Below are 20,761 nucleotides of genomic sequence, written 5' to 3'. Positions count from 1 at the left end.
CGTTACGATCGCTGCAGCGCTGCATTTCACTCACCTTTCCTGGGTTCCTCCATCTTCAGCAGCGATCATCCGGATACACAGCCACTTCCCAGAGCCTAGAGAAAAAGACAAGAATAAGAGGTGAGAGAAGGAAGGGAATAAGACTTACCTCATTTCATTTCGGGTCCTGCCGCTTCCAGGCATTTTCCGGACCCCGGCCTCTATGGGGAAAAAAGACAAAGACATTGAATGAGCGTATGCAAAGTCAGTTCCCGAGCGCTCATACAGAACTAACCTGCCATTTACTGGAACTGCACGTTTCACTTCGGGTCGGTGCCATATCTCCGGCATTCCGAACCCCGGCCCCTAAGGGGAAAAAAGACATAAGCATTAGCGCTTGCTGCAAAAAGACAATGAACATTATTATTAAGCTTGGACTTTTGAACTTGCAACAGAACTTTTACAGAGCCTTACCTGAATAGTCAAGCTTACCTGAACTCCCATCAATCCTCAATCCAGTGAAGTAACTGGGTTTCAACGCGCCCCTGCATCAGAAGCAGGATGGAGAGCTCATCCTTCCTGACCCCAAGGTGAGACTTCACAGGGAATCGTGTAAGGGTATCGTGGAGGGTTGGAAGAAAGTGGGAGGCTTGATCATAACTCAGTCAGTAGGTAATACTCCCTTTTCACACACAGGGGAATATTCCTGCGAGCCGGAGAAGCCAGAGTCGAGGGCCCTTCCTGTCCATCTTCAGAGTCCTGCGCTTCACCATTGAAGAAGCATCAGCACTCGAAGCCAGACCTGCGCCTCCGTGGGAATCAGGTGAGCGTTACACTAGGACCTTGACCTCCATACCCGCCATTTCCCCCGTACCCTTGACCACCCCCCTCTGCGGCCCCTGTACCCACATCGTCCTCCGCGGGAGGCCCACGCTTGCCACTGCGGACCTCTGTATTGCTCCTGTCCATTCCACTGTGGCTGCCTGTTGCCTGTCCAATTTGCTGCCATCCTCCCCTGTATCGCTACCAGCCCTTCCTCCTCTTCCCCCTCCCTGTCTTGGGGAAGTGCTGCTACAGCGGCAGCGACCTTCACCAGTTTCGTTTAAACTAACTTAGCCTCATCTGCCAACATTTTTTGGGCAATTTCTTTCTCCCTTTCTTTTATTCTCTTGCAGTGGTGCACTATAATGCTTTGTATTTCTGGCCACCCTTTTGCTTCGATCCCTGCTATTTTGTCGAGTGCTTTCTGTACCTCTTTTGGGAGCCCTCTATTTATTATAAAGTAAAATAGGGATGTTGACTGATACCAGGGCGTGCCTGTTTCGGCTCTCCACATCTCCTGCACCCGAAAAATGTAATCCATAGCATCCTCCTCATCATTCATTGTACACTGCATTACTGACTGTAAATCTGGTGTGTCTGGAAAGGTTTCCCTTAGTGCATCCCATACTCTTGCACGCACTGTGTTAAAGGATGCTCCATCATGGCGATCACAATCCAATGTTACTCCCGGGAAACCAGCTTTTGCCCACACTCTATCTGCCTGATCACCTACTGCCGATACGAGAAAGCTTTTAACATCTCTTACCACCAATGGCACTCCCGCGGTATGTTTCTCAAATGCATATATCCACTTACTTGCCCCCCTGACAGCGGGGGCATCGATTTTAACAGATTGGCTTTATCCATTTGGGCCCAGGGTATGTAATTTGGTCTCCCACCTCCCCTATGTATCAATGGGATTTGTAGTTTTCTTTTTGTCATTCTGCCATTACTCACCTTCAGTCCTTTCTTTCCCAACGGTGCCATTCTCCCCATTCTATTCCTTAACCTTCCTGTCCATTCCTCTTCCATTGTCCTTCCCAGAGGTGTTTCCTCTTCTCTACCTGATCTCCCTCCCATCGCCACACCCAACCTTCCACTTTCCTGTTGTTCGTCCTCAATATCGCACCACAGTTCTTGCATTCCCCCGGTAGCCATTTCTTCCTCACCTGTGTTTTCTTCCATCTCCTGTGGCCCAAGTTCTATTACTCGAGTTGGCTCTTCCTAAATCCGGAACAGTATTTCCCCTTTCTTCCATCCTTCTTCAGGTGACTTGTCGAGTGCCTGCGCTCTAAATGTTTGCTCAGTTCTAGCAACACTTGCTCCACTCTGCTCACATATATTTCTTATTCTAGATAGCTCATTTCTTGCCATTGAGAGCCTAGAATCTAGGTCCTCTGTTAACTTCTCAATATCTACTGCTGGGGTGCTTACCTGTCCACGCTGTCTGGGGCACTCATATGGCGGTGGTGCAGTTGGTTGTGGGGTGGGTGTCGGGGCTGCGGTGGGCACATATGTGGGATCACTATATCCTTCTGCTGGCACTGGTTTGTTTAGGAGGGGGCGTTACCTCTATTGATCCCTCTTTTCCTGTATCCTCCCTTTCATTTTCATGTACTGTTAGGGGAGTGTCAATGGTGGAGGGCAGGCTCGGTACTGGTTCTTTCATTTTTAGTGGGTGCACTTCTTCGAATAGCCTCCACAAATCTAATATTTCTCTTCTATTTTGAAACTGCTCCACCTTATATTTCATGAATATACAATGGGTACCATATCCAGGACACTTTTATCGAATGATCCGCCTTCTGGCCATACCTGGGGTAATCCTTCTCCTTTTAATTCTGTCACCCACTGATCGTGGTATTTCTTTATGCGCTCTGCATAACCAGGTAGATTTTTACAAATATGGGCCAGGGGTGTCTCCGCCCCATATTATACTCCCACTGTTTGTCTATCTGTACTATTTTGTGTCTATCACTGTCTCTTATAGTTGTGTGTGTGTGACTCTTATCTTAATCAATTCTTGGATGCATACAAATAAGTACTTGCTCACAATATTATTACCTTCAAATCCTACCGGGTCACACTTACAATGACCATACCACAGAGCTATGCAATGTCATTAATTCAACATCATTTCTTTACAACTCATTAAAACATTTGTTAACTTAACATGCACAGCATGGGACAAAAATGTAACATACTTTTTTTTTTTTTTTTTTTTTTTTTTTTTTTTTTATTACTTGCATATAATCAAAGAGGAAGATTTTTACAAGAATGTCAAAGAGGTCGGAGCATGTCGTGTACAGTGTTAGTCTCAACAACCTAGGTTGCCGCATTGATTTTGTTGAAAGCAGCCTCCAATATTTTGGCTGTCGCAACAGCCCAGCGGGGTTTTTCGCCAGATATCAAGCGATACCACCATGTTTGTTCATCAATCAGTATCGAGTCCAGCCATAGGGGAGATAGGAACGCTGTGCGAATTTGAGTTAAAGCAGAGCAGTTTAAGAGCAGGTGGCGCACGGTCTCAGTAGAGTCCGGAAGTTTGCACAGTCTGCATGTAGTCTCGGACGCCAACCTTCTCATTGCTAGGATTTCCCGCGTATGAAGCAGGTTTAAGCGCGCTCTTAGAAATATAGTGCGCAGCTTTTTGTCCGGGAATCTCAAACAGTATGCCATTGGGAGTTTCAGTTTATTAAAAGTCGGAGGAAGATGATTGAGAAACTTAGTTGCCGCCGCTTTGTCAGAAGTGTTGATCCAATCTTGTAGCTTCAATTTTTCACTGACTCTTTGCGGGTTTAAGATCAGGTCGTCTAAAGTGCAGTGCAAATCTTCCAGTTTGGTTTTTTGAAGGAGGGTCCATTTTTTGACGGCCTTGCAGTTCGATGAGTCAAGTTCTTGGGCGATGATGTTGGCGATAGGCAGGTCGTCCTTAATAAGAGTCTTCCTAAAGAGGGCCAATGAAGACCCACTGACGGTGGCGCTTAGAGATACCAGGCCCAGGTCCCGTCTAATAGCTTCGATTGGAATGGCGGTGGGTAGGCCTAGGAGTGATTTCCAAATGTAGGCTTCCAAAGATCGCCACAGTGTGGGTGGAACAGTGAACATAGCGTCCATGCCGTAGGTCAGGGTCGGTACCATTTTACCTTTATAGAAATTAATGGCCGGTACTAGCGAAAATTTGCCATATTTTCTGTCGATCGCTCTTAGTTGTGATGTAAGTTGTTTGGTTTTAGACCACAGGCGCTGTTGCATTGTAAGTTCCTGCGAGGAGCCGTCGAAAGTCACTCCTAAGTATTTGAAGTGCGAGACCACTTCAATGTTGGTTTTGCAGATTGACCAGGGTCGTATTTTTTTCTTGGAGCGACCCGATCTGGAGAGGATCATAATTTTCGTTTTCGACTGATTGATCTGGAGATTATTGGTGGTCATGTAGGTTTCTAAGTTATCCAACTGCCGCTGGAGGCCGATCGGGGTCTGGTCGAACAGAATCATATCGTCCGCGTAGAGAAGGCGTGAAAGTGAACTTTTGCCAAGCTTTGGCGGGAAGCTTCGGACCTGGGCTTCCGAGTCTTTAAAGTCCCCCAGGAAAGCCACGAACAAGGCCGGGGCTAATGGACAGCCTTGTTTGACTCCTCTATGAGCGGGGATTTCTTTAGACAGTGCTCCCTGTCTGTTCAACCGGACGCTGAGTCTATTGTTGGTATGAAGGGCTATTATTGGTAGTAGCACATCTTTTGGGCAGTTCCAGTTTTCCAACTTTCTCCACAGTTTGCATCTCTCCACTTTGTCGAATGCCTGAGAGAGGTCAATGAACGCCACGTAAACTGTGGGGGACCCTTGCTTTATTTTGGCTTTCAGAATAGTGAGTATGAGGATGTTTAGTGCTGTGCCGCCGTTTTTCTTGAAGCCTAGTTGGAACGGGTCACTGCAGGGGGCCAGTTTCGCCCATCGGTTGAAATGGATCAAGAGGAGAGACGCAAAAAGTTTGCCTATTATATCCAGTAGAGCGATTGGACGATAATTTTCAGGCGCTTCCCTGCTTCCTTGCTTAAAAATTGGGATGACGATTGCTTTAGACCAAGATGCTGGAATCTTTCTAGTGAATCGGCAGTGGTCAAACAGAATACTGATGAAGCTAGACCATTCCAGGTGGTGTTTCTTTAGGTCTATGTTCGTCAATCCGTCTGGGCCCGGGGCTCGTGACGAGTTTAGTTTTAGAATGGCCGCACTTATGTCTGCTGGAATTGACAGGTCAATCCATGGGGCGGCCGTAGTATCAAAAGACGTATTGGTGGCAGAGGGCGGGCTGGCAAAAAGATTGGTGAAAAATGTGACCCAGACTTGTTCCGGGACAGCGTTGATCAAGGTTGAAGTTGTACTACCATGAGAGGCGTTTACCAGGGACCAGAAGTCTGCAGTTTTTTTCGACATTAGAACTTTCGTCATGGATTCCGCGTCGTGCTGGTAGAGTGCCGCTCGGCGCGCTCTTATCCATGATTTATAGATTGTATTTTCGTCTTTCCATCGGGCCCATGCAGCAGTGGTGTTGTCCGCCTTGGCGCGTCTTCTGAGTAATCTCAGTGCTTTTTTCCTCAATGCTATTTGTTTATCATAGTGATGGGTATGAGTTATGGCGGACACCGGCCGTTGTTTCACCTGATGCATGTGCTTGAGAAGCATAGGTAGGTAGTTTGGCCTTGGTGATGAAGCACAATCTGTTACTGACGAGATGTCTGAGACAAACTGTTGCGTGATCATTCTGATGCTAGACGATGTCAAGCGGAGGCGCGATTGTTGGGGATTCGTTTCGACCTGTGCCAAGTAGGTCTGTACACTGCGGCCAGTCGAAGGCCAGGATACTGTTAGCATATTATGGTCGCTTGGTAGGGTTTTGACTACACGAAAATCTTGAATAATTGCACACAGTGCTTGGGAGGCGGAGATGTAGTATAAAGTAGCTGAAGAACGATTTCTCTCCCAAGTCGGTAGCTGTGGTTGGTCTTTTAAGATCCAGGCGGTGTTATGCAGGTTTCTTGATGTCATCAGGGTCATCCAAGCTTGGCCCCTGAGCTCCGCTGCTGTAACAGTGGTCGAGTTTCGGGGAATGTTTTGTGGTAGACTGCATTTCGCATTAAGGTCCCCGCAAATAAGTAAGTAGGGGGTGTTCCATTCATTAAGGATCTCATCAATTGCCTCAGCAATAGCTTGACAGAAAAGCGATGTCGAAGACCTTTGTGGATTCCAGTAGGTAGTGAGCAGAGCGAGCTGTAAGGATGAGGGCAGCTTTGCTTGTGATGTCAAGGCATCGTGTGCCGGGTTCCATTCAATTAAGACTGCCAACACCTCATAGGATCTTGCCGTTGTTTTAATGAGTTTCAGGTTTTGATCTGACCGAATCCCAATCAGAAGGCCTGCTGATGGACGGCCTAGTCGGCCTTTAACGGCTGGCGAAATCACAATTTCGTAACCATCCATAGATGGTTTATCCTGGAGCCATGTTTCTTGGAGGCAAAATATGTCAAATTGACCCAGGTCTACAGCGTTATGATCGGTTAGATGGGAGTGCCCTCTGGTGTTCCAGGAGGCCAAAGATAAGGGCTTTTGGTGGAGTTGAGTATCGGATTCTTTTGATGATTGCTATCTGGAGCGCTTTAATGATAGGGCCTCTTTTATCCGTTCCCATGGGCCAGGTGCAGTTGTCGAGTTTGCACTAGCCGTCGACGAAGATGGTTTGCGTTGGGCTCGGGGGCTGTAATTGAGCCGGACTCTTCGCGGGGACTGGTCTCTCCAGCTAAGCTTTCTGTTCTCCCGGCGTGGTCTGAGGGCTTGAGAATAGGACGGACGTGTTTTAACAGAGTCTTGTTTTCTAATAGCTTGACTTTTCTGTGGTGACCAGTTTAGCTCGGAATGTTCACAGACTGGTCGTGTCGAGCGGGCGGATGAATCTAGGCACATTTTCGATGTCCCGGGTGAGAGTATGAAGTGAGATTTCAATTCAGTTCTACGGTTGTCGTGTCGATTAGATGGAGTAACGGCACCAGACCTTCCTTTATTATGGTGTGTTTCTCTGTTAAAGAGCTTGGGATCCCTAGTTGGTAGTTCCGAAATCCACAGACCTTGGGCTTTTAAGTCTTCCCCGGCTTGGCGGCAGATATCTTGTATTGCAGAGGAGTAAATGTGGAGATAGGCTTTAGCCTTGTTGTCTCTATGGTAAGGCTCAATCCACTTAAAGTCAGCCGAGTTTAGAGTCTTTAGGGACGGTAAGGACGATATTATCGTTAGTACCGTTCTTCTGTTCAGAATGATGTATTTGTCTTTGCTAGAAATTTGTTCTAGCTTGAAGATGCGGGTGGGGTTGGCCCTCGTATTATCAGCTTGTTTTGGTGGGTGCTGTCGGGATGGGCAGGTGCCTGACACAGGCGATCTCGCTGATCTAGTTTTTGCACTTGGACTTCTTTGTGTGACCGTCGAGTGTCTTGGAAGGTCTATATTGTCGACGCCCTGAGTGGGCTTAATGGGGCTCTGAGTCGTCACTGGTTGAAGGTGGGGGCCCTCTGAGTGCTTGAGGGTTGCAGTAAGCGGCGATGATTGCGGAATGCCTTTGGAGATGCCCGCCTCAGGCACTGCTTGAGCGTCGTCAGATGATTCCATCAGTATAAGACTTGAGTCTGAGGGATCTTCTGTTAGGACCAGGGCCTTGGGTAGGTCCCTTACACAGGTCGCTCTAGTAAGCCCACAAACAGAGGGTCCCACGTCTGAAGTGCGGTTGATCGGCAGCACTCCCAACTCGTCCTTTCGTTGGGTCCGTTGTTGGGCTAGGCCAAATGGTTGATCCGACGTGGCTAATTTTAGCACTTTCTTAGTTATGGTCGTATTTGAACTTGACGATGATTGTCGCTTGTTCGCAGATGTTGTGACCGAGTCGTTAAGATTTATCAGAGGAGAGGTCTGAGTTGATTTATGTGATCGTATATTTGGGGCGAAACCTTTTTTCAAACATAAGGGAGCTGTGGACATGGGCGACCCAGAACCTGCCTCCTGACTTGTTGTGTGTGTTAGGTCATACTTCAAATCGATAGCTGTTATGTACCCTTCTAAGAAGGTAAGTTTAGACTGAATGTTCGCCAAAATGGCCGTGTTGTCTTTTGAGACGTCACTTAGCGTTTCATACAGCTTACAGAATGGGGCCATGGCGATGGTTATGGCTGACATGATTGTGGTCAGATCCTTTCTATTGTTGGGGGACTCTTTATGGGGCGATGGAGGAAGGTCCCGTCTTCTTCCCGTCCTCAGTGGTGTGTCTCTAATTCCCAGAGATATGGGGTTCGCCAGAGAGTGTCTACGAGTGGAATTGGTGGATCCGACGTCCTGCGTAGACGATGATCTTGAAGCTGGTAGTCTTGGTTCGAAAATGGGGTCGTCCTGGCAAAAGAATTGAGATGCAGGGACTGGATGACTGGACTTGGGCGAGGCAAGAGTTAAAACGGGCTTTGCCTGCAGGTGGGGAAGCACTTCTCTATGTGACCCTGCTATTGGTTGTAATAGCTCTAGAATGTCCGTAAAGCCCTTAAGTGACGATCTGGTGGTATTTGTTGGATCTACATTCGCGGACACCAGCCGCCCCGGGGAGGGTGGTAGTTGAGGCCTCGCCAGCAGGTCTGAAGGTCCGACCAGAGTGTCAGCGGATGGGCCGTCAGAGCCCGGGTGAAACTCGGTCTGTGCGTCCAATGCGGGACCAAGAAGTGGAGGACTTAGAGGCAGACTTTGCTCGGCTGAGAATAAATGAGGCACAGTAGGAGCTGGGCTTTTCGTGGATTTGAGCAGTGGAGAGGTCTCGTCAAAAGCTTCCAGGAGTTCCGCGTCTGATAGTTCAGAGTCAATGGGCAGTTTTCTTTTTCCTTGTGTTTTGAAAAAATTCATTAGAACATTGGACAGACGCGGGGTGGATAGAGCGAGTTTTGCGTGGCCCTTTTTCCTTTGTGTCTGCTGTGGAATGCCCCTTTTATGCTGATTGTTAGTTTTGTAAGAGCCAGACGTTGGGTTTTGATGTTTCTTTATCGGAAGCGTTTTGGCGGATGTGGCTACCGCCGCCATGGGCTTGTGTGACAGTTTGCTTTTAATCCTATACGTTGATTTTTTTGCAGGATGGTTGATGGGAAGTTTGGAGCCGGAGTTGTCCAGTGTGCCGTTGGAGAGGTCAGAGTCTAAGTCCAGACTCTCCTCATGAAAGGCACTCACAAGTAAAGGATCAGTGTCGGAGTGAGCTGACGTGACGTCGTAGGCCCCATTTACCGGAGAGCCAGTTGGGTCTGCGGGGGGCACAGTGGTCGTTGCCCTCAGAGGCGAGGTAGACCTGCAAGGGGACAGGTGTAGGGCAGGCTCTTCATCCCCCTTTGATATGGTTAGGCTCCGTGGAACAGTGGCGCCGCCCGCGCCAAGTGAGCCCGGTTGGGCTTCCTGGGCCAGGTGGACCTGGGCCGTGGTGGTCCGGGGGAGCAGGCTCTTCTGCCGGTTGCGGGGAATCTCAGCCTCAGGAGAATTGATGGTCCGCGGAGTGGAGTTCGGCACTTCTGTGCCGAGCGGGGCTGGTGCCTGTTTACCCGTGACGTCCCGGGTGCTGGGCGCTTCACAAGTGGCCGTTGGCTTTAAGATGGTAGTCGAAGAAGTCTGGCGGCAGGCGCCGGGCGCGGGGCCCGTCATCGATGTGGCCACCCTCAGACCCCCTGGCGGGGGCCCTCCGGCTCCCACACCGCCTGGGTCGCTCGCCGAAGCGGTGAGGGGGCGGCCATCATCGGTTGATGCTGATGAGCGTTGTCGTAGATCTTGGGGAAGGCCATTCGTTAAGACTGCAGGAGGCTGGGTCGAGGTAAGTGGAGTCCTTTTCATATGACTCCTTAATAATCGTTGATCAGAGTCTTCGTCCATCTTGAATAGAGGCTGCTGAAAGGGGGGGGCAGAGAAGGGAGGGGAAAGGGTGGGACGGGACAGGACGAAGGGCCGACACGAGGACGGGAAGGGAAGGGAAGAGGAAGGGGCAGGGAAAGACCGGGTAGGGTGGGACGGAATGGGGTGAAATAGGGTGGGGAGCGGAAGGATACGGTGGGAGTGATAACAGGCAGCTGAGATGGATTGGCCGAGTGGACCCGAGTGGGGCCCGAGGAGGATCAGGCCTCACGTTTATGACCCGCACTCGTTTCTATTTTCTGTGGCTGTCAAACACAGTTCGGTTTCTGTTGAGCACAGATCTGTTCAAAATATGTCCTGAACAGGTTAGTTCAAATCAAGTCCTGAAAAGAGGAACAGTGGAGGAACAGGAGGGCGAAGAGAGGGTGTTAAACGCCTACCTCTGTGTCCTGGCAGTTCTCGTACAGTTCTCGTACACCACTCTTAGGCGGTGAGTCAGGGAGTCACCCCCCACAGCCCCAGCTCCCGGAGCGGACTGGAGCAGACTGGAACTCTGCCCGGAACTCCGCGCGCGCTCCGCGCGGCAGAGGGGTTTTTATGGAGGTTGGGCTTGTTTTCTCCAAAAGCCCAGCCTCAGCCGAAAACAGGAAAGCAGAGGAAAGCAGAGGAGGCAGCACACACGTCCTCTCGTAGCCAGGGACTGGAGCAGACTGGAACTCTGCCCGGAACTCCGCGCGCGCTCCGCGCGGCAGAGGGGTTTTTATGGAGGTTGGGCTTGTTTTCTCCAAAAGCCCAGCCTCAGCCGAAAACAGGAAAGCAGAGGAAAGCAGAGGAGGCAGCACACACGTCCTCTCGTAGCCAGGGACTGGAGCAGACTGGAACTCTGCCCGGAACTCCGCGCGCGCTCCGCGCGGCAGAGGGGTTTTTATGGAGGTTGGGCTTGTTTTCTCCAAAAGCCCAGCCTCAGCCGAAAACAGGAAAGCAGAGGAAAGCAGAGGAGGCAGCACACACGTCCTCTCGTAGCCAGGGACTGGAGCAGACTGGAACTCTGCCCGGAACTCCGCGCGCGCTCCGCGCGGCAGAGGGGTTTTTATGGAGGTTGGGCTTGTTTTCTCCAAAAGCCCAGCCTCAGCCGAAAACAGGAAAGCAGAGGAAAGCAGAGGAGGCAGCACACACGTCCTCTCGTAGCCAGGGACTGGAGCAGACTGGAACTCTAACATACAACACATAGCATTTACCCCTCCCCTTTTCCCTTGCCCTGTACTTTTCTCCCTGCCAATGTTCCCTTACCCTAGTTCATCACTTGCCCCCGAACCTTTAAAAAGTTGTATCTTTTGTTCACCACCGAGGTACCCTGATCGAAGTAGAAGAAGAAAGAAAAATAGCAGTTTCTAATGTATACACTGTGTCTCCCAATTCTCAGACACCTTTATTTTATTCTCCACTTTTGACTTATTCCCAGCACTAGTTAAGATAGCACTATGCGGCACCGCCTTCTACCCCCTTGCAGAGCTAGGTTCCCGTCCTTATCTTCTCTTATTTCACCTTTTTTGTCCTAATGGCCATATGCAGAGAAAGTAAAGTAAATACAAGTAGCATTAATAGTTGAAAGTATCCCTTAAATGACCTCGTGTAATCTGGCTCCCTTCCCCTTCCCCTTTTATAATCACTCGCACTTAAGACTCACGTGCCCGTCTTGATTCGAGATTCACCGGACTGGGTCCGTCCAGGCGGCGCTGCCTCACACTCAATGGCCGCCCCTAGGCTCCGGCGAGCGGTACTAAAGGGGTTTTTTTTGTAGCGGGACCCCATAACCTTTCTCTATTCCGTGCGCACCAATTGCGTACCAGTTGCCGTAGGCGGGCAGCTCTCTTGAGCGGGCGCACCGTGCATCTCCACTGCTGCCCGGAATTTCTCGTGCCAGAGGGGACGATGAAAAGAGAAAAAATAAAAAATGGAATCACGCTTTCGGGGTCACCACTGAAAGCAAGCATCCCCAAAAGGCATTACCCTCCCCACAAAGAGTGGCAGTAAAGGACACACCTCAGGAGGGAATGAGACCAAGACCAAGTGCGGGTGAAAGTAAAAGGTTTTTTATCTAGTCAAATAGGGCATGCAAAGGACTCTGCAAGCTCCGAGAGCGCTCTGTCTGACAATAGCAAAGTCAGTCTTATTTATTACAAACCATGTCATGAATCCTACACACTATAGGGGGCACATAGTCTTCGGTGGCGTCGACTAACTATAGGCGCAGCAGTGATGAGCAGCTCCAGGATTGGTGGACATCAGCGTGGTGCCAACGTGGGGCGGATGGGTCAGCTGGGCACGTCGGGGTGGGGCTGCCAGTCCAGACGTGGTCAGTGTCGTTGATGGATGGATGCCCTAACATTCTGTCCTTGTGGCCACACCCACAAACACTCATCCGTTTAGACGATTCCAGTTGTCCTGTAAATCCTGCAATATGTTACTCTAAGGGATAATAGGATACTGGAGAAACACATGCAAGGTGAAGTTTTACCAATACATCAGGGCACTGTTACTTTTGACCTGTTGAGCGGGTGTCATAAACTTGGTTATCTGGTCTAAGGGCATAAGGTGAGCTTGCCCTTTCATTCTAGTCTTGTTAGATGTAGTGAAGAATTGCTTTATGATATGTTAGTACAGGGTTGAATATCTGCTTTCCAAGGCCCATTAATTAGGGGTGAGCCAGATTACTACTGGTTCAATGAAGGTGCACCTTTGGCCCCTTGAGGCGGTGGGGTTTAGGACCAGGTTGTAAATACTTCATTTGGCCGACCATGGCGGCCTCGGATATGGGGGAGGTGAATACTTGAAGCGGGTCCAATGGAATGAGGGGAGGTGAGAATGTGCTGCCCGCGCACCAGCTAGTCCTGCGGACCTTGGCGGGAGGAGGGGGAGATGGCCTTGTGTGTGTGTGTGTGAGCAATTCTCTGTGCCTGGGCAGCACAGTATGCAGAATAAGGAGACGGTTAATAAAGTTAGTGATTACACATTTCTAATGTCTATACATTCATGTACTATTTCATATATACGACTATGAAAGTTTATTTCATACATCACTGAATATTGGAAGACTGCATTTTAGCAATCACATGCGATAGCATTAGGTTTGGTGGTGTACTCGGGAGCATAAAAGCAATACGTCCACAGGTAGTAGTACATTTGCATTCTTGGTCATGCATTTAAACGTGCCCCACTGCACGACACACACATATTCTCGGTAATGCTTTTTCCGCCTTCCTTTGTACTTAGCAGCATTCGTTAGTTAGCACTGGGGGGGCTGTATCAAGCTCTTTCATTGAGTTTTTTAGGCACATGATATCGTACACGGGCTGAGGTCATTCTTACTTTACCAATACTTATTAACTTTTATCCCTTCCCCAACACGGGTGTTTATAATTAACATAGCAACCCTATGAATTGTTAGGCTTTGGTGTGTGGTTAACACTTAATTTGGGAAACATCGACAGGGGTTCATACGAGGAGGGTATTGACACCATATATTTTACATGTTAGGGGTTAGATTCAGGGTCGAGGCCTGCTCTGTTCGGTTGTTTTTTTTGTTATTTTCCAGGCTTGAACCGCTTGTCAGGTCACTTCGGGGACAGTGATGTACTGCGGAAGGTAAATGATACAGTGTTTGTTCTGATACTTGTTCGTGTATGGTTGGTCGTGAGAACGGGCCTTCAGCGGATCTACCATGGAGTGGAGGTGCCGAGGGAGGGCATGGCTCCCTGTGCACAGTGAGTGTGGGCCAAGCTGCAGCATTCGCAGGCAGGCTGTCCCATTTGGGTTCAGGTCGCCATTATCTAAAATGGAGTCCTGATGCTTCCAAAATGGAGTCTATTGTCTGTTACAGTACAACACGATTGGCCCTGTGTGTCGGTCAGCAGTCACCCCGCCACCTGGGCCCTGGTGACAGGGGGGCCCCTGACGAGCCACGAACCTCACGTAGGTGGGGCATGTCAGGCAGGGGGTTTTACAGACCTATCCTCCCATACAATATGAATGCTTTATATTTTGTATTTTGCTGTAACGAAAGGCTTCATCAGCTGAAAGTGTAAATAAAAATAATCAATCAGGATGAGGATGCTGCAAGAGATTCTCCAGTCTGAGCCGAGCCAGGACTGGCTTGTGGTGGTAGACCTCGAGAAGGCCTACTTCTATGTGCTGTTTCATCAAATGCACGTTCTTGTGGTTTGTCATCAGGCTTCCCTTTGGTTTGACTTCCACACCCATGGTGTTCAACAAAGTTGATGGCAGTGTTGGTGGCCCATCTCAGAAGGGGAGTCTTTGTCTTTCCTTACTTGGATGACTGGTTCATCTGATGCTGTGCACTGTAGCAGGTGACAACGCTTCTCGACTGCTGCATGACTCGGGCTTCTCTCTGAACTTCCCAGAGTCCAACAAGGCACCATCCCAGCAGCTACAGTTAATCGGGGCAGTCCTGGACATGCAGCCAGTCAAGGCTTTCCTGCCTGAGGAGTTTCACCTGCATCAGCAGATGGTCAATCTTATCAAGAACTCAGGCATGGTACCAGCTTCAGCCTTTTTCCAACTCCTAGTTCTCATGGCCTCCAGTATTTTTCTAGTACCAGAGGCCAGGTTGAGGATCTGTACCCTGCAGTGGCTGCTCCACGGTCAGTGGGCACAGTTTTCCAGCGACATGTTGGACATTCTCAGAGTTTCTCATGGTGGTCGAGTCAGGAGAACTTGATGGTGAGGTAGCCATTCTAGAAACCTGGTACGGAGGCGCTGGATGTCATTAACACCTCCCTGGAAAGCTAGAATGCTCACTGCGGGAACCTGCAGGTGAGCGGGTATTTGTCCCAGGTAGAGGGCCAACGTCACGTCAATCTTTTGGAGCTACGAGCCATCAGACTAGTGCTGATGGCATTTGGGCCATAACTTTGGTGGAACAATGTTTTGATCATCATCCTCATGTCTGTCACCAACCCTTCACAAAATCTTTACCAAACCATTTTTTGAGTTGTTGGACACAAAGGGAATAACATATACCAACTATGCTGATGATACACAATGCCTAATTCTCATTTCGGGAGACTACGAAAGGGATACAAAACAGATCAATTAAGTCTATTCTTATATACTTACACAACAATGGATGGTGCATAATGGCATGGCTTTAAGCGATACGAAAATAGAAAAAATTGCCGTAACAGCTAAGGGAATAAAGAAGTTATTACAGAGTACAAAAGCTTTACTATTGCTGGCTGTACCATTGCAACTTTACAGAAAGTTAGAACCCTAGGAATTTATTTAGACGCTGAGTTGAATAATAAATCCCAGGTGACTAGAATTGTATCTACTTCCGCCTGTCATCTTAAACTACTGATTCAAATGCGTCCCTTCCGAACCAAAAAGAGCTGCTCCACCATTGCTAGAGCTATTATTGGAGCCAAGCTGGACTATTTAGGCAGCTTGCAGCATTGAATTAGCAGGGTGAAACATCTAAATAGCAAGTTATTCAAAACAGCGCAGTAAGTTTGGTGGAATGCCAAGGGAAGAGAGAGCTTGTTTTGTGGCCAGAAGAGCACTTCTACTGGCTGCCAGTTGAGGTTTGGACTTCCTTTCATCTTATCAGACTGACTCACAAATGTCCTTTTGGTATTGGTTCAGAGTATTTGGCAGAAAGGATCTCTTGGATACCCGCTCAGAGGACATTAAAGTCTAATGCTACAAATCTGCTGGTTGTCCCAAGAGAAACTGCATGCAGTGTGCAAGAGTGCCTTCTATTGTTCAGCACCCAATCTCTGGAACTCCATTCCACCTGATTTGAGGGGTTGTGGCTAGCTGGCTCTGTTTAAGCAAGCCTTCAAAACCTACTTCTTTGCTGAACTATTGATGTAGCGTTCCAGATTCTTGTTAGCTGTGGCCTGTTGTGTTGGATGATTACTGTAGCTTTGCTTGACTTTGTAGGCGCTCTGACGCCTAGAGGCTTGTTGTGTTAATAAATAAATAAACACAGTGGCCTTGCGCCACCTGAACAAGAGATGGGTGTGTGCGGTCACTGCCTCTGTGCAAGGAGGGCATGCAGCTCCTGTTTTGGGCTTTAGAGAACATCTCTTTTTCAGAGGCTTACCTGGAGGGGACAGGGAACTGGTTTGCAGAAGCCCTCAGTTGGCAGTGTTCCATCTCCCATGAATGGGAGAATTGCCCGGATGTTCTTGTGGAGGTCTTTGACCTTTGGGGAAACTTCTATGGTTGATATGTTAGCAACAAAAGCCACCTCAAACTGCAGACTTTTCTGCTTCAGGGAATTTCCCCTCAGGGTGGCTGTAAGAGATGCTGTCTTAGTTGAGTGGACCTTCAATACACATTTTCTCCCATTCTGGCCATCCCGTTGGTTCACAGAAGTTTGAGGAAATTTGGACTCGCATGATTTTAATCACCCCGGATTGGACAGAGATTGTGGTACCCAGAACTTCTGGAGTTGGCCATCTGTCCCCCTTGAATCTTCCTCAGAGGGTGGATCTGTTATCCAAACACTTGTGTATAGGCGCGTTATATATGCCATATAATATCAAAGTCAGAAATTCAGGGCCCTCCCTCCCCCCCACCCACCGAACCTGAAGACTCAGTCTCCATGCGTGTCTCTTGACTGTCTAAGGCAGGATGACTGGGAACGCCCAGATAAGAAATCTTAGGCTTTGCTGTCTGTGCTCAGGTCCTCAGCAAGGTTCATTCATGTGAGCAGAAGGAGGACATTCTGGTGCTGTAAAAGAGATGCAGATCCATTGTTGTGCCCCCTTCTGTGGTATTAGAGTTTTTTTTGTCTCTGGCGGAGCTGGTACTGTAAGTGGGCATGTTTAAAGGGTACCTGGCTTCTTTCTTGTTCAGGATGTCCACTTTCTTTTCAGTTTCTCTGGTAGCTAATTTTTTTAAGGGGCTGGTGGTTGTTTCCCTGGTAGAATTGGTGGTTCCCAACTTGATGTTTGAACCTGGTCTTGTCATTCTTAATTACTACTCCTTTCAAACCATTGCATTCTACTCCCATTGAGCTCCTCACTTTGAAGACATTCTTCTTAGTGGCTAACGTTAGGCAGATGATTGAGATGCAAGTATATCATGAAATGAACCCTCACTTCAGTTCTCCAGCAAAAAGCTTACTCTGAGTTAGGCTATTGTTAACCGAAAGATCGTAATGCTTTTTTTAATGTCTCTTCACCCTTTAGAAAGAGGAAGATAGCCTTTATAAGTTGAACCAGAAGAGGGCATTTGATTACTGTATAGTCAGAACAGCGCCTTTTTGTAGAGATCAATTGTTTGTCCTTCTCACAAGCATAGTTGAGTCGTGCAGTTACCAAACAGCTGTTGTTGCATTGGGTTGTGCTGTGTATAACTGAGTGATATTAGAAACCTGGGAAGATGGTACCTTCAGGGCCCTGTGCATACTCTAGTAGAGGAGATGCAGCGTCCTCATCCTTGCTAAGAGGAGGTCCCTTTGATATACATTTGTCAGGCTGCCACATAGGTGTCTCTGCATAGGTTTTTGAAACACTACAGCCTGAATTTGTTGGCAGTGTACCTTTGCAAAGTTCTTTGATTTGGTTGCTTTCAGCCCACCTCCATCTTTTGTATATCCAGACGAGGAATCTCTGGGACGATGCAATCCATTGAAGACAAATGTACTTGCTGGTAATGTTCTTTTCCTATGGAGTCTCCTCGAGCAGATTCTTCATTGCCCTTGCATCCTTCCTAGCTTTTGAAAGCTTTTTGTGGGTGACGTAAAAAGAGCGGTTGATGTAAAAAGAAGAAACAAAAAGTGGAACCTTGTTGACAACAGCCCCATCTGTCTAACATAAGTTGTGCTGTACAATGTGGCTGTTCCTTTACCCCTGAAAATGTATTTTCATGTTCAGTTTTATTGAAATTATGAGAAAACTGTTCCTTTGGCTTCTGAGCATTGGGGGAAAAAGGTGGTGAACTGAGGGAAGGGAGCGTAGTGTGTGCTATATGTGTGAATGCCGGAGCCGAGGAGCAATGGATCCGAAGGATGTGTCATCAAGCAGCACTGTGCCCCTGTCGAGATTTCTGAGAACAGCTGGCACTGGAGGATATCTACCCAGATGAGGAATCTGTGGGAAGAGAAGCCATTGAAATGACTGGTAAGTTGTTTTTCCATCTACTCCTGTATGATAGTGTGCACTTTGCATTACAGAGAAGGTACACTGTGAATTGTGCCCATCCTGTGAGCACATATGGGTCTTGGTACTTGACCAATCTTTGACCTGTGTCCATATTATGTCAAGAAGCTTATCCTGGCACACGCAGTAGACTCTTATCCATCTCTTTCTTGTGATCTGTAATGTTCTTGTCTTGGCACATGATCATCTTCATGTCTAGCTCCACAGTCGCTGTAACTTTCCCGTTTATTTTGGTGCATGGGCATTCTGCCCTTAACAGCTTCTCACTTCTTTAGCCGGCGTATTAAAGAGGCTGTTCTTAAGGTATTCAGTTATCCTTAGGGATGGATTCCATTCCAAAGAGTTCGGGTGGATGAAGTCCTCAGGGTGTAATATGGCTTCTTGTCCTTCCATCTTGTTGAAATTGACTGGACGGGTGTCATCCATTGACCAATCTTGTGGCCTGCTGGACCCCTGCTCCCACATATTAAGGCACTTCTCTGTATCCAACCTTTAACTCTTCATGGCTGAGTCCTCTTTATCTAGGCCCAAATCATCCACCTCTGGGCAAGAGGGCCTTGCATTGAGCACTTTGCTTTTTTTCCTTGAGGTATGACTCTCTGAGCTTGCTAAAAATATAATTTAAGATTGTGGCAGTCTTGGGCAATATTGGATTCACCGTAGCTTGTGTCTGTTCTATGCCTAGCCAACCCTGGGGGTAAAGTAAATGTGCTACTTCCTTGTAACTCAAGAAATTGAGTTCTCTTTTTAAGTGGAGAATTCCCTTGTAAATGCGCCTGGATGTCATCCAGCCGCTGCTGGATGAGTACTAACTTAAATAACATAGCAGTTTTTTATTGTGGTTGCGACAGATGAGCCGAGAACTATGTTAAGCTAGCAGCAAGTAAACTGTCCTGCTCCATCTGGTCGTCCTCTTCTGACCATTCTGGTTCAGAGTAAACTTGGCAGGCTCAAGCCATCCTTACAAAGGTTAACACTTAAGTGGTGATCTGTATTTTTCTGTCTCTTTATTTGGTAAATGATGGGGACCTCAAACTCTGAGCCTTGCTATAATGAGCTGGATGTTGTTACCTGACATCTAAACAAGCTCTCACTCCCCAGAGTGCTCCCCTGCTTGTTCTCTACACCTAAGATGTGCAGGCGTACTACCAGCCTTCATCCTATGAGTTTGTTGTGAGCAGCTTTGTTGCGTAATGGATGCTCACGACAAACCGAAGTCTGTGAAGGAGCACATTTGACGCCCGCACTGCTGCAATAAGCTGTTTCCACCACAGGTGCATTGCTGCCCAACTTGACTTCATGTATGCTTCCCTCTGTTGGGTGACCATTCACACAGAGGAAGATTTTCAAGTGCTGACTGGAAAGTGAGGGTTGGAGTTTCATCACATGTTAAAATTATGAACTACTATCATTTTCCTAGGCACATGGGAAGTATCGTTTTTGTGCGGTTTTACAGTTTTTGAAACGTTTGAGTTACACCTTTCGAGTTTAAATAAAGGAATAGAAGCATAATGCTTTGCTCTGGTCTTGAAATAGAATTTGATACTTGTGTATCACATGCTTTGATTAATTCTGTACAATGTATATATACTGTGCCAATCTTCTGATTACATGCATTACTGATAACATTAATTAAGCATATTATTTTTCAAGGTTCTGCAGAAAATGAAGAACTTCTACAGTTTCCAATGGAACTTTTTACAGAAGCACCATCAACTGTTGCATTCTCCCCTTCAAGAGGTAGGTTATAGTTGGGATAAAACAGCTACATTTTCAAAAACTAAATAGCTTACTCTAAACTCTAAAAAGGCACGGTGCCTGTGTCTCAATTTTCTTGATAGACAAATGGCAACCACCTTATTTTTCACTTCAACCGTTTTGGGCCGACCCCTTTGTTGTGATAAATTGGTTGTCTCTGACTTGAGACCTAGTGCAAATGGGGGTCTTCTCTTCTTTTGTGCACCGTTAGTTCTCCCGTGCCATTTTCTTTTGATATTGTTGAAGTTAAGTAGAATCATTAAAACTGTTGCAGTCATGTTATTCTCGATGTTTCTATCTATTTCGTGGTTTACATCTGCCTTCACAAGAGTGGCTTGGTTGGCTTGTGCCTTTACATTCTAGCGGCAAACTGTGGTTGGTCTGTTCCAGACAGATCTCTGTAGCTGATCGTTTTATGGATTCATCACTTTCAGTTTTATAACATACTTCTCAGTGACTCCTGTTTACTATGCCTCAAGCTAACGTTATGTTCTCTTCGAAATCCTTTTTGTCATAGCAAGTAAAAGCATATGCCTTTTCATCAAATAGCAGAAACCACCTGACTCATCCTGTGTCAGTTTTGGTTATGTAGTCAGATTTCGAACCGCTCTAATGAAAGCTGTGCAAGTTCTTGGCTAGACTTTGCACCAGATCTTTCCATGAATCTCACTGCAAGTCAACAGACCTGTATCAAAGGTTTACATGCCACTCTGACTAGGGGATTACTGAACTTTGGCTTTGAGTAAGTATTCGGCCGAATTCCGGCTGAAAAAAAGCAATTCGGCTCTGGCCGAATACATTGTCATTCTCATTTAAATACAATGCAACAAGAACTCAGAAAGGCAAATATGGACTTCAGTTTGCAAAACTGAATAGAATTAGTCCAGACACTTAGCCACAAGACCAGACAATTCCTATCACAAAGCTGTAAAATATCTTATGTAGTAATCTGCTCTTTAGGGCATGTGTTGTTACATATTCTTAGACATGAAAGGTACTCACCTTTTATACTTAGCCAGCAACAATACAGGAATATCTTTTCTTTTGGTGACTGTTTATATGCAATGTGCACTCTCTTCAGTTGGAAAAGACAAACTGAAGGAAAT

The 20,761-nt window shown here is 47.4% G+C and overlaps 1 protein-coding gene across 7 annotated transcripts in view; it reads left to right on the top strand.

Moving 5' to 3' along the window:
• The window catches only part of C2CD5 (C2 calcium dependent domain containing 5), a 2,654,621-nt gene that overhangs the window by 2,117,624 nt on the left and 516,236 nt on the right, over positions 1-20,761 (top strand). For all 7 annotated transcript variants that reach the window (XM_069628452.1, XM_069628454.1, XM_069628457.1 and 4 more), the window contains one exon: positions 19,551-19,637. In XM_069628452.1, the coding sequence (XP_069484553.1) occupies positions 19,551-19,637 (87 nt within the window). The remainder of the gene's footprint in view (positions 1-19,550; positions 19,638-20,761) is intronic.

The sequence above is a fragment of the Ambystoma mexicanum genome, chromosome 12, assembly GCF_040938575.1.
Source record: "Ambystoma mexicanum isolate Mex_15411 chromosome 12, UKY_AmexF1_1, whole genome shotgun sequence".
Lineage (NCBI taxonomy): Eukaryota > Metazoa > Chordata > Amphibia > Caudata > Ambystomatidae > Ambystoma > Ambystoma mexicanum.
Note: the sequence above shows the minus strand (reverse complement) of the source record. Positions and strands in the feature narration are given on the sequence as shown.